The 15307-nt window shown below is 25.9% G+C and overlaps 1 protein-coding gene across 2 annotated transcripts; it reads right to left on the bottom strand.

The window, feature by feature from the left end:
- Positions 1–318: 318 nt before the first annotated feature.
- LOC114122171 (protein ABHD1-like) lies at positions 319–15224 on the bottom strand. 2 transcript variants are annotated; one of them, XM_050197182.1, is made up of 8 exons: positions 15028–15224; positions 9311–9480; positions 7028–7244; positions 5588–5700; positions 3905–4084; positions 3655–3718; positions 3073–3238; positions 319–729 (listed from the first exon to the last, which is right to left on the bottom strand). In XM_050197182.1, the coding sequence occupies exons 1-8, from the start codon at positions 15142–15144 to the stop codon at positions 542–544; spliced, it is 1215 nt and encodes a 404-aa protein (XP_050053139.1). In that variant the 5' UTR covers positions 15145–15224; the 3' UTR covers positions 319–541. The 2 variants fall into 2 exon arrangements, with proteins under 2 accessions (XP_050053139.1, XP_050053140.1); XM_050197183.1 differs by lacking the exon at positions 15028–15224 and adding an exon at positions 10221–10356.
- Positions 15225–15307: the final 83 nt, after the last annotated feature.

Genomic DNA, 15307 nt, shown 5'->3' with positions numbered 1-15307 from the left:
TCATGAATTATTAATTAAAATGTAGTAATAAACTTAAACGGAGAATAACTTTTCTCTCGTTGAATTTTGTGAATTTCAGAATGTATAGGGAGGGGAGTAGGGACTAGAAACAAAAAGTTATAATGTTAACATAACGCTATATAATTTATTTCTTATAAAAAAAATATTATTCCTTCATTTAAGTATATTATCAGATAATATTCTTATAATTTATCAATTTCGAAATTTCGAAATGTATTCAATACCTATTGTATGTAAATATACCCTTTATCCATATCTCAATTCTCAATTATTAATAACAATAACGAAGTAATAAAATGTTTTTAATTTAAAACTTTACTCAAAACGACTTAGTGACATTTTCGATTCAAAATTCGTACAACAAAACAGTTTTAATCAATAGCAATATTTAAAAACACTAATATACTACTACCCGCAAAGATTATTATCATTGATCGTATACAGTTTTGTTTTTTTAATTTACGTACAACACTAATATATTATGATATATTATATTTTAATAAATATAAAAACAAACCGTTTAAAGGTTAACAAATTTCTCATAATTCTTGTCTACCATAATCGCATCGATATATTGTTGGATGAGCTTCAACATAAAGTTATTATTCGTGAACGGCCAAAAAGTATCTAGGTAACCCACGTGACCACCACAAGATGTCACTAAGATAGCCAAATTTCCGTGTTCGTCGGCTTCGTTCACAGGTATATCTGTAATATAAAATACATAACAATAATTTCATATTTTAATATAATAATATATAAAATGTATTAATATGATGGCATATTATGTTCACATGGTAATATGTACCGAATCGATATTATGTAAATAAATATCTATAAACCACCCTTGTTACTATTTAAATTAACTAAAAAATAAATAAATATGGCTACACAATTCTCATCGAAGCCGCAAAAGCAGCAAATACTTGAAAATTACTTTTTTCCCTATTAATATCATTGGATAGAGACACTGAACTAAATTTACTAAATACAGAGGCGCCAACAAACTCACAAATGTTAAATAAATATTATTTTGGAGTTATAAGTTTCTTATAAGAACCAGAACCATATCTAAAAACTTAAACGTTGAAATATAAATAGCTTTGGCTCCACTTAAAGTCATCATATATGCATATAGGATACCATGATCCGAGACCCAAGCCCAGAGAAAAACAAAAGAATTAAGGCTAAAATTTCTGGAATCTAAAATACTAAAAAGTGGTTATATAACCTATATCAAAGTAGTGAGGCCCACATAACGGCGAGTAGAGTAAACCACATATATCTCAGAGTAAATTACGACACAGTAATTGACGTGATGGTCCGGATATATCTGATGGAAAGGTGATTTCGCGATAAAAACAGTAATTTAAGAAAATCCAATTGGAAAAAAAACTATTAGGTAATTTCAGATGATTGTAGTGGAAGAAATGTAAAAGCTGTAGATTCGAAAACCTACAATTGGGGGGAAAGCAACCGAAGACGGAGAGAGGTCGAAATAATTTGTTTTATTAGCCGGAAACTAGAAATAAATTCTATTACTCGTATATACAGATATACAGTATACACCGTTATTATTATTATAAAATATAATGCATAATAATTTTTAGGTGGATTAAATAATAATTTACAACAATTATTCACGTAGGCAAAAGTTCCTATATGAGACCTATCAGGTAAAAAAAAATACGGCGATTGTGTTTTGTCCCCAAAATACAGGTAAACACAAAATTAGACATGCAAACTTTTGTAAAATTATAAAATATTGTAAACTTTTCGTGGTTTTTTTTTTGTTTTAGAATTTTGGTATTTAAAGGGTTCATTTATATTATTTAGTTTAATATATATTTCTATTTGAATTTCAATCATATAAAACTTTAATTAGTTAATAAGTCGAGCTCAGTTTACACTTTACATTACACCTTTTTAACATAGATAAAAATTCTGGCGCAGTTTACGTAAGTTCCTAAACTGCATATATTATTATATATAATAATTCAATATACTATATTATATTTTATAATAGTGTAATTTATAAATTATCAATCTGATGTTATCAGTCTATTATATCATATGATACTGTCATATATTTTAATATAATAAAAATTTTTACCGTGTAAGAATTCGATGCATACTAATTGCTTCTCAAAATATACGAATTACCTCCCATCCTTATCGTAAATAAAAAGGTTAATATACACTAGTATAGTATATAGTATAGTATATATAATATATAGTATATAGTATATATTCCCAAGAATTTTCACACTAGTTGCTTCCCGTTTAGAATTAAGTTCATAAACTTCACTAAAAAATTCCACATAAATAGATGAATTTATAAAATTAACAAAATATACTTAATGTAATATAATATTATAATATGTATTAAATAATAAACATTTTTTATGTTATAAATCCAATTATTTTATGTTTTATTATTATTAAAAATATCAGAATTAGATATAATAATATACGACAGTTATACAACAATTATAAAACTATAAAAATAATAAATTAATAAATCAATAAGTCAAACAAAATAGGAAGTAATTCATAAAATTAATCAATAAAACAAGTGTATGCTAATATTATTTTTGACATTGCTTAGGCTTATATTTTTTAGCCAATATTTGTAGGTACTCAAAATTCTATATTTTTTTTCATTCAGCTTTCTTATTTGAGTATCAATGAAAATTATTTTGAGAAATTTTTAAATCGTCCATGTATTTTAGGCTTGTTAGAACTTTGTATTAAAAGTACAGTTTCAGTCTGAATTATTTTTAAAACTTCAATAAATTTATATATATTAGGATGCGGAGAGCCAAATAACATTTAAATTTGCTATGGAAAAATGTAATTTTTTACTTGCTACTCTCGCGTAGGAATTTACTATTCCCCATTCAAGTATAATTATAGAAATTTAAATTAATAAAAACGAATAGAAGAGTACCTACATAATAAATGGTCGGCGAGCGAATTTGACGTACAAGGACAAACACTATTAAACACCTTGTATCTTGAATAATTATAGGTATATAATATATATCATACCTCTAAAGTAAAGAAAAGGATCGTCCGCAGCACTTAAACATAGACACGGTACGTTGATCAAATGAAGTTTGTTGCTCAGTGTCGCTTCCTCGTAATAGTGATATACATTGGAATAGTTGAATATTTTAATAGTGTAGGCTGTATCGAACTCCCGGATAGTGTTACACTGCAAACATCATCCAACAACATATTTTAAATTTTAATGTTAATAATATTATTTGCATTATGATATAAAATGCAAGTATACAATATAACAGTTTCAAATTGAATACAAGTATACAACTGAAATACTCGTATACTAAATATAGAACCTTATTTCAAATTATAATTTGCAGTTAGAGTGGTATAATATTATACAATATACATAATACAACATAATTTTATTGTGTTGATTTATTCTTGTTCTATTTAGTCCATTATTTAAATTATTATATTATTATTGATCATGATGATTAGTGTCTTATAGTTGTCTTATGTTTTATTAAAACATTACAGTTTTATATTTAATATTAGGTATACATTATCTACTTCCAAGAACACAATATTTAATCAATAAGTATCGTATTTTCTAGAGTCATATACCTGTTTAATTATGTTGTAATCTAGCGATCTGTCATTATCTTGATTGAAAATAACATCTTTGTTTCTAAAATAAAGTTCATTAACAATTAATAATTATTAATTATCATAATATGTTGTTATCTAAGTGTTATAAATTATGGCTTTGTGCAATTAGTTTGCAGTATTTGCAAATGATACACTTTCGAAGCCATATGGGGTACTGTATATTCTTCGTATTCCCGAAAAATATCCTACTTTCAATATTACTTACTGAACGACGACACTGCGTAAATGATGGGCCAAATTTTCGCCCATTTTTCGCATCAACCAAGAACTTTCTGCATTTTTACAAGCTTGTTTTACATTCCATGGAACTGAAATTAGTATTCCTGTGACCAAGTGTTTGTTTTTCTCTTGCTCAGATGACATTAAAAATGTTCCCAGTAATGTTCTGTTAATAAAATATAGTATAATGAATAAAAATATTATAATGACGTCAACTCATGCGAAGGTGGAAGTTTCTAACTACACAATATGCTCAAGAAAGAACGTACCAGTAAGAAACAGTCATCGGCATGGTTGCCGGTTGTTTTAACCAATTTGTTATTTCACTCAGTAAAAGAAAAAATTGTCAATATAATATCAAACACGTGCAGAAAATATTACTATTTAGAAATAATGACGTTTTAAATCGTCAGTTTATCACACAAACTTTGATTAGCTATTTTAAACAATATTAACTTAAAATATAAGTTAAAAAACTAAATCAAATGATTTACTTATCTAACAATCATTGTAAAATCATAATATTTGACACTTAGGTAGGTATATGGTTTAAACATTTTTTTTTAGAAAATTAAGAAAATAGAAACATTTTATATTTTACTCTGATCTTTCTATCCTTAAAATAATGTGTGTTATCAAAAGAACCATTCTGACCATTCTTTACAAAAAAATCTAGAATCTTATATCGACTGCAGTTATCTGCTTATTAGTTATTAGTTAATTACTCATTTGGTTTAAATTTAAAGTTAAAATAACGGAAATTAATATTTATCAAATAAAAAGGAATAAAGGTTTAAAAAAGTAAAATTGTTTTAATACAACTAATGTGTTATTAAAAAATCATAATTCAAAGCAACTTATACAAATATAATGAATAAACACCGATTATAGAGTGTTAATTTAAAAATTAAAAGTTGTAACTTTGAAATTAAAATAATTAAATAGATGTAAATACTTTTGTAACTGTGTGCATACGTATCCTTTATAACTTCCTACAACTTTAGTAGCTTTTTATATTGTAAATTATAAAATATAAAGTGTATGACCCGAAAACACGCGTAACTAGATATTATTATTTAAAGATAGAAAAATCAATAAAGAGTGATGGCAAAATGGATGATACCTACAATAAATAATAAATTGTAAGTATAAAGCTTATTTTTAAATATTACAATAATCGATTGTTCTTTGTTATATTATATCGAGTGATAATTGATAAAATGTTTATTTCGTTTTAAATGACGTACTTAAACCTAAAGATATGTTTTTTTTTTTTTAATTTGATTATTTATATAGTTCGTACAATAGTAAATCAAATACTATAACACTGAACGCAGAAAAAAATAGTATCACAAGCACAATAAGGTAATATAAAGATGAATACAAAGAGTACACTGTAAAAACACTCCAAAAATATCTTGATATCCTGAAAAAAATCATAGATTTTACTGTCCGCAGTATGATCAAAAAGTAGCACATGCACATGCGACAGAATTCTCAAAATCACAGGTATCAAACCATTATAAAAAAAATCAACATCAAAACATAGTTTTGGAAACTCTTTTAACACTCAACAAACATTTCGGTACCTTCGGTACGTTCGTTCTCAGTTATAGTGTGTATATTACAACTACTGTGACCGTGGCAAGGATGACGACGACAATGTTACCCTCCCATTGAGAATCCTATGCTGACAATCGGACTATTTGGCCGTTTAGTCTTAATGTGTTTCAGAACTTCAGTTAAGTCTTCGATGTTGGTCGCCGAGTACGTTCGAGCAGTCTGTGGAAATTCAATCGGTCTTTAATGATTGTAAACTTAATAATATATTGTACTTAGTTGGGGAGAATGGAATAATATTTGATAATTTAGCGTGATTGTCGTTTGAAAGGTTCACGCTTTTAACTAATATAACTAGTTATCGCTGAGAGGGCGTAATGGATCGCGTTTTTTACGAAAGGTTAAGTACCTACTTTTTATTTAACAATGTAATCACTTTTAAATGAAAATTGTATTGATACTTGCAGTAGATAATAAGTGGTGAAACAATACATACTCGGCGTTGGGTATAGGCAGCCGTTATAACATTAAAGTTGAATTAATTTAAGTACGTCATAATAATAGCTACTATAAACATAAAAAAAGCAGTTTTATGATAAACATATTATTTGAGCCAAACGTACAGGTTGGACATACTATCGAGGAATAAGTTTCAAATTTATATAAAATGAGTTACGAGTGTATTATAACACCTTCAAAATTCGATTTATAGAAATAGAAGAGAAAAATAAGCAATTGTTTAAAAATACATATATATTAATATATTATTATTAAATAAATATTCTAACTTAATTGAACGGAATCTTTGGCAATAAGATGTTTTCAGCAAAAAAAATTATCATAAATCATAATTGATTATTATATTGTGATACACTGATACTTATTACTTATAGTTATTAAGCAATACTTAATTCATAAAAAAAAAAAATGTCCATGAATAGAATAGTCTTTTTTTCCTATTTGATGGAATTAACTAAAACTATTTTTTTAAAGTCTCTAATATTAATAATATTTATAATTTATGAGTTAAATGTATTTGTATATTATTATTATTTTCACTCATTAATTAAGAGGACGTCGCACCTGCATGTATTATCTTCGTCTTACATAACGTATGATAAAATCCGTTTACTCACTATGAGTAGAACTCGCTCAATTTTGGTTCTAGAGTAAATATACTTTTTATAAAATTAAATTGTGATAATATTTTGGAAGGAAACCGATGAGTTTTTTTAAAAAAAAATAAATTTTGAAAAATTAAAGGTCATTTAAAAATGTTGGCATTTTTGGTATTTGTATAAACGATATAATGAATGTTATACTAAGAGTAATGGAAAAAACGTATTTTTTCTCTTAGAAATATTGTCACAATTCAATTTTATAATAAATATATTATTTACTCTAGAACCAAAATCGAGGGAGTTCTACTCAGACTGCGTAAACGATTTTTGTCTATGTAGTATGTGTACGTGTAAGACGGAGACAACACATGCGGGTGTGACGTTCTCCAAATTGTTATACTTTACTTAGCATTAAAATTTTATTTTACCTTCAGTTTTACACCTCCTCTGCCTCTGTAATTAAAAACAACACAACAATAGCCTTTTTCAAACAGCTCGTTAACTGTTTCTCTGACATATTCAGATTGACTATCGCCTGTAATTCCAGGGAGTATGATTACGGTGACTAAATTCTGTGGACCTTTATATTTTGGATACAGCCAGTCTATAGCGAGTTGACCCCCGTCCTTTAATGTCAAGATTTCTCTATAGCATTGTATAGTAAAACATAATTATTATTATTAACACATTAAGTTTATATGAGATAAAAAGATATTGTTTTAGTTTATAAATAACAGCATTTATAACACAATAAATTATAATTTATAATATTATTAATTACCAATTAATTGCCTACTATGAGTATGGTGGAGAGAACAAAATTATTTATTCACCAAAATTGAAACCATATCATTTTTTGTTTTATACAAATCTTAAAATTCATTTTAAGGCTTAGAAACAAATTATACCTATATATACCTACATAAAAGTTCATAAAAATGGTGCTATAATAATATCTTGTTTGAAAAAAAACTAGTATCAATATGAGAAATATGAAATAAATGTAAGTACTTATAATTAGTTATATGCAATTATTTGAGAAATTTTTTTTTGTGTGTAAATGTTATAAATTTCAAATTCATTGTCTTTTAAAAGTTTTAAAGACTTCTTATTTTGGCATATCTGGAAAACGACAAAAAATTATTTTGTCTCCAAAAAAAATGCAATAAAAAGGAAAGGGGAAAGTACCCTCTTTGTTCTCCTCCAACGATTGCGTCACTATATATTACTATATCAAATACGACGTAATCAAAATTATCTTTTTAAATTTATTTTAAGTTTTTAATTTTTGTTAATTATAATTAAAATCAGTTAATTATTACTCTATTTGTTTTTTATCAAGTCGTGACACTTTTTTTCTATCAATTTAGTTTAATTGTACATATAATATTTAACCGTCACTCCTCTTTCTACCTCTTGGTTCTTCCAGCTAAATATTTTCTACTTAAAAATCATAGATTTTTTTCTTTACTTGCTAATGTATTCGTTATGAGTTATAATCCATAATCAATAATATACTTCCAGATTACATAAAACTAACTATAGGTCTCAATTTTCCACCATTCTAAACAGTACAGTATACCTACACTAAACTGCTAAACAATTTGTGAAACTCTTTAAGAACTCTTGTCTTGTTACTTTAAATATCAATTATTAGTTGTATTTCTTATCAAAACATTATGTAATTGTTGTTGTTGTTATTGTTATGGTAGGGTATAGGTTTTTGGAACAGGTGATCATCTCGTATGTGAAACATGCCACATGGCTTCATCATGTATTGTATAGGTATGCACTTATGCCGTTTCTCTAAATAAAATGTATGGGCAATACTAGTTATATAAGTATACACTTGCAGTATAAAACCTAAGTACCTAACTGATAGACAGTGCTTTGGCCTACTTATAGTCAGTACCGTATAGGGTAAATACTAAGTACTGACACGCCGACTTTTAGAACTTATAATACTAACTATCCAAAAATGGGTCAAAATAATTAAGTTAAATGCTTAAATTACCCAAATATAGTAGCTAAAACACTATTCTATGAATAGTTATTTTTTTTATTATAAGTGCAAGCATATTTATATTTTTTACTCATAATTTAAAATTTAAAAATAAATATAAATATAGATGAAACGGTGTATTTTTCAGTATTTGTTCTTAAAATAAATACAGTAGATACTACACTAAAAAAAAGGTTAACGATGATATGAATTTACGAATAGTTTAATTTTTGAAGCGAATCAAACTGAAAACTCTAAATTTGGTGGTTCATTTAAATTATAATATTTCAAAAACTATCAGAATATTTTAACAAAATCAAAGGTCTGCAAATAATTTCGTTTGAAAATCATAAAATATGATCAAGAACAATAAAAATTAATGAAAATGGCAAACATAACATATTCGTTTTTTTTTTCATAATTTTATTGTAATAATAATTTCTTTAAATTTTGAGGATTGTTTAAATGTTTATCCTCAAAAATCAGGGTTTATAACATAATTGATAGGTAATTATTTATATTACATCTGACACATATACAACATTTATATAACTATTTTAACAATAAATTATTTTTTAAAGACTTCAAGACTAAAACATACCTATTTTAAATTAAACTTATCTATTAATTTTACCTTTTTATTTTTATAAACAAAATGTGATTATATTTATACAGTTATTTATTATTATAAAACCATAACATGACTTACCTGTCATACACTACTGTAGGTGTAATGATAAATCTAAACATTATGGCCAAAACTGTATGTGCATACCCATTGAAACCACAAATTGAAGGTAAATATTTTTCCCCGACAACAGGTACTTGTTTTATAAGGAACTTCTTAAAGTTTCCATCTTTACAAAACAGCATGGAAGACTAAAAAAAAAAAATGTGTATATTTAATTATTTAATATAATATATATATTTAAACAAATATAAATATATTTTTAATTTTCAAATTCCTTAGTAAAAATTAAAGATATTATATTTACTGTAAATTATTGATTTAGTAAAATGGTATACGTACAATAATAATTGTACTGATAAAAATAAAATGTTTCATATTATTCGTAAAAACTAGGAAGATACTTTCCTTTATCAAATTTTCAAATAAAAGTCTTGGTCTATTGGAAAAATTCATTGTAAATGATTTTTCATATGTTATAATAATAATTTAAATTTTGAGTTCTTACACATCTTTCAAAATATTATATAAAAATAACATTTATTTAAAATAATTAATTATTATACATATTATGATAATAAATTATATTGATTTAAATTTTAGATAAACGTACCTACAACTTATGAATAAAATAATATACATTTTTTAATTTTGATATTTATTAAAATTAAAATTTATTGTTCATTGTTCGAATCCGATTTATAAGATGAGATTATATATAATTATGCTAAACGCAAAATTTTAAAATATTCAACTATATAATATATTATTCGAACATTCTAAAAAAATTTAGTTCTTCGGACCTTACTCGTTTTAGAATATAATTAAAATAAATGAAATCGTTAATGACATAGACATAATTGTATGCTGATTAATGTCTAACATGCAACTAACACATTATAACGTGTTCAAAGTCAAAGGTAATACATACTAAATATTTTAAATTCTAAGCGAAGTAGTAAATATTTTCAACTTTGTGGATGGTTCCATAAACAAAAATAATTTGTTTAAATCTAGTTGGTACTTTGAAGGGTAAAAAGTAAAAATTACAACACATTTTAAAATAATCAAGAAAACGCAAATATCTTTACACAAAACATACAGCAATACAGCATATTTAATAAAAACGAATAAACGTAAATACTCAACATTTTATTTTAATTATTCCCATAAAGTAAAGAAAACTATTATCCCGGGTACATTTAATTTTGATTAAATTAAACTGCTACAATAAAAGTTAAAATGTTTGTCATAGATGTATAACGAATTTTTCAGCCATCCCTGTATTTTTAAAATAACAGCTGTGATAAAACAGTGACGCCAACGCATATTCGTACCTAACTTTAATAACAATATTCATTCATACACTAACCGTTCGTTTATCTTAATTAGGTTATCATTCAAAACTCAGGTTTTTCATTGTTGATCGAAAATCAGTTAACGAATAATTCGTTTACGAGTAATTCGTTCGTTATTTTCTATCAAGTTTAAAAATAGACCCTTAGGTACCACACTACTAAAGTTTACTTCTCATCTCAAAATCAGATAAATTATTATAAATTATAGTATCAAAAAAAAAAAAGAATAATATAAAATTAAGTTATTTAAAATTCAATAACCATCGTTGCCAAAGCTAAATAAGTAAGTAATAATAGAAATTATTATTTCTTTTAAATTTCTATGATGGTGACATTGTCAAAATTAAGGTACCTACCTACCTATTATTAACTCTAATAGAAGTTTCTTTTAAATATTTTTATTTAAGAGAAAGTTATATTAAGTATAGGTATAGAAAATATAATATTGATAAGTTTCTTAAAAATTAATTGTTGAAAAATAACGCTTCCGGAAAATACTGACATCAAGTTGTTTTTTTTAAATAATTATAATAGGTACCTAATGATACTAATTTTAATAATGTTATCAGTACTTATCACTTATCACAATATTAATGAAATACGGAGAAAGGTTTCTCACTAAATTCTATAGGTGTGGACAAAGAAATATGTTTTACTGATGTGTCATTTTAAGACAAAATTTGTAACAAATTGCCCAGTTAATTGTTTATAATTATTTGAATATTAATGAATGTTCGAATGTCAATTTATGAACAAATAATTTGTAGTTATTTTAAAAGAAAATGAAATTGTATATATCAATACATTTTTACATATCTCAACGTAACATACTTTTAAATTTTAAATGTTAACTAAATTACCAAACACAACTACAATGTAGCTGGGGCGTCATTTGCGTACCTAAAATTCTAAATTGTAATTTTTGGCCCGCAAGGCACATACACATAGCCCGCTAGGCCACATCACAAAACAAATAAAAATTATATGAAAATAATAAATTAATATGTAAATATCAATTATTATGATAGTTTATAATTGATTGACTGATCACGTTTTTATAATCACAAAACAACCGTTGTATGATTTATTCTGTGCATATCTATTGTATTGCTTTGTATTGTAAATTGTTTATTGTTTTTGTTTAAACTTGACTGTTGAATTTTCAATTTGTATTAAATTTAGACATTTATAGCTTTTGTACTGCTTACTGCTTGTATTATGTAATTTTACTTTATTTTAATTGTGTTAATAATTATTATTATACTACTATAATATTAATAATGTCAAATATGTCAAGAAAAAAAACAAATAGTGGCCTGCTCAATATTTATGCGTACCAAAAAAAAAAAAATTGAAATGACGCCTCTGCAATGTAGCTCGTTATTATATAAATTTATATTTATGAACGTTGTATAATATATTTATTTTACAAAATAATATTCAATTATGACAATATTAAGCGTATAAATCGTAAGTTAAAATATAAAAAAAATGATAAACTATAAATAATTATTAAATTAATTTACGATTCTAAATGGACTTTAAATTTAATTTAATCCTACGTTTAATAGTGGTTAATTATTACTCTAACATTATTATTTTTTTTTCAAATACACCTCTGAAGTGATGCATCACAGATCTTCAACTTTTTTATAACAATTTAGTTTTTTATTGCTAGAAAATAATAACATAAATATAATCATAATCTGTAAAACCAAATGACCGCCGTCGGTGCATTGGGATTTTAAGAATCGAAATATTATATTAACACACATACTCGCATGTAAAATTAATGATCATTTTTACTATTTCTAGTTTATCAATATAGGTTTATGATGCCATAATGATCGTGTAATTCACCCAGTGAGCGCAACGATACCACAGTATTTAAACAGTGATACCTATAATTTCTTTATTATGTCTAGAAACGAACCTCTAGATACTCTATTCCGCTATTCGTCGTTAGTTTTGGATGGAATTTTTTCACAAAAATGACTAGGTATGACAATTGAAAACTATAATAATATATACAATTGCTAAATATCATTTATGTATGTATATATAAATATATATAATATATATTGTATATTGTATATTATTTATTATATATTGTTATATAGTATACTTTCGGTAATTCGAAGTTCACGGAGGGAAAAAAAATTGACTTACTAAAAATTTCGAGTTATCAAAAAATGTATTTTTTTTAAAAAAGTTTAAATTAATTTAGTAGTTTACATTAAATGAAAAATATACATACCTACATACTATTTTTAAAGAATTGCTCTTAAGTTAATTGTTTATTTTTATATTAAACATAGTTCTCTATTCTATTTTCTAAATAACCGAGTGGTTTAGAAAAAATCTTCCATACCTTCATTGCAGGTTTCAATATAATTACGTAATTTTTCTAAACAAGTATCGCTTTTTTACTTGTTATGATACAAGTTTCTATTTGCGGGTCTTTGACTTCTTCTTCATTATCACTGTCCAGTATATCGAAAACGATATTGTCTTATACATATATTATTAAATTTGAATAAAAAATTCGAGATATTGAAATCTTGTCCAATTAATTTTCGAATTAACAAGATTATTTTAACATTAAGTGTTATTGTTATTTGAAGGAGAATTTTAGTTATTCGAAATATCAAGAATTTCAAGTTACTGAAAATCGACTGTATTACGTACAACAAAGTTCTCAATATCATGGACGTAAACACAGAGGGATATGGGGGATAAATCTCCCCATGACCTTTTTTTATATATACTTTATACATTAGACCGATAATGGAAAAAATAAAATAATTTTTTACGAAAATAAGCTAGGTTTTTGAGGTATATCATATTATATCCCCCCTCCCAATGGAAATTCCTGTCTACTCCACTGCTCAATGTTATTCTCATGCTTATGAGTTATGATTATGTAGGTACTTATGTGATTATACATTATAGATAGATAGATATAAATATACATCTTATGGGTTTTTAAAAAAAATAAAAATTTTAATAAAATATTGTACTGAGTATTGAACAACACGTCAACACTCATTATTGTTTCAAAATTTATTAACGGTGTTAAAAATATTTTTTTTATATATAATCTTCACTCAAAATCAAAATAATGCGGTGTATCCCCGTACCACTTCTCTCTGCTCACTTAAACTAAATATACCTACATAATATAATTACAAGTATGATACCTATACTATACGGATACATGATTTGACGATAAATCTGGGTGAAAACGATAGAGCTACATAATAGGTAGCAGAAGTAAAAGCGTGCGCTATGACTACAATATCTGCAATAATCCAAACATTCCAAACATTAAAATACATCATCATCGACATCATCCAACCTATTATGACAATAATAATATGTGTGTTTGTTGCATCACATACATCGTAAACATATAATAATATTATCTATTGTATCAATATCACCAATATATAACAACGTATAGGTACATAACGTATAGGTATAACATTATATTGATTAAAATGCAGACATCTCCATTCTCCATTAATATAACCTACCCGCAGTACTGGATTAAGTGTTTCACAGGCCTTAAGCAAATAAATCAGACGGACCGGACCTCATTGGCCAGTAAAAAAAAAAGGTGATAACTAAAAAATATTAAAAAATATATTTTTTTTAATTGTATTTATAAATATAAATAATAATTGTGTCAAACACATTTTTAAATTATAGTTGAATGCTAAAATACATGTCATGTATAATGTACTTATTATACATTGGATTCCATAAAATTTTGAACTTAAGATAAACATTTTTTAATTGGCCAAATTCAAGTTATTTTAAAATTATGGTAAGCTAAACTTATGGAAAATCTTGTATTCAATTTTTAACTCTTAGCTACGTGTACAAAATTTCCCCGATTTTTTTTTAATAACTGTTGGAAAATTTTTACTTTTGACCTCTATAATGCACCAAGGATATTCACTTTGGCATCGGAAACGACGGAAACCACCCCCGAAGTTTGAAATTGAAGCATTATTTCGACAACCTTTGGTACCTGTGATGACGATGTATAGATATAGGTATGTATAATACTATAAATCAGTGGCGTATTTAGAAAAATTTTATGGAGGGAGAGAGGGCACAAACAAAAAAAATTTCAAATTAGTGTACGTGGGGCGTACAGAGAGCCTATAAAGAAGCTAATATACTCTCAATAATAAAATAAAAAGTATAAAATACGATGAATGGGACACGAGCCCCATAGGCCCCCCTAAATACGCTCCTGCTATAATTTTTATAAGTATATTAATGCATCATTATAAAATATAAAGGTTAGGTTAGAGTACGTATACATACTTACAATATATACTATAGTATAAAAATCATGATAATACCGACCTGTGTTTTTAGGGCCAAAAAGTAGCCGGCTATCACGAACGCGGCGGCGGTAAATAAAATGTAAGTCAACGGAAGCACGGTGTTCCGAGCGAGCTTTGCAATCAATAGCCGATCCATGTCGGCTGCTGAACTGCGGGCACTACCGTCTGTGAAGACTACCGAACGCGACGACGGCGTGTTAAAGTTTTGTGCGCTGGTCGCGCCGCAGCTGCCGTCATACGCATGGTATATAATAATGTACTATATTATTATTATTATTATGAGTGTATTATACAGGGTG

This window comes from Aphis gossypii, chromosome 1, assembly GCF_020184175.1.
Source record: "Aphis gossypii isolate Hap1 chromosome 1, ASM2018417v2, whole genome shotgun sequence".
NCBI classification, from domain to species: Eukaryota; Metazoa; Arthropoda; class Insecta; order Hemiptera; family Aphididae; genus Aphis; species Aphis gossypii.
The sequence above is the reverse complement of the archived record's forward strand: the minus strand, read 5'-3'. Positions and strand labels throughout refer to the sequence as shown.

Excerpts from the sequence above, each read along its gene's own strand:
- LOC114122171 (XM_050197182.1), bottom strand. The coding sequence starts at position 15,144 with ATGGATCGGCTATTGATTGCAAAGCTCGCTCGGAACACCGTGCTTCCG. Across the intron at positions 7,245-9,310 it reads CCTACAGTAGTGTATGACAG|AGAAATCTTGACATTAAAGG; the intron begins GTAAGTCATGTT and ends ACAATGCTATAG. Across the intron at positions 3,719-3,904 it reads TTACGCAGTGTCGTCGTTCA|AAACAAAGATGTTATTTTCA; the intron begins GTAAGTAATATT and ends ACTTTATTTTAG.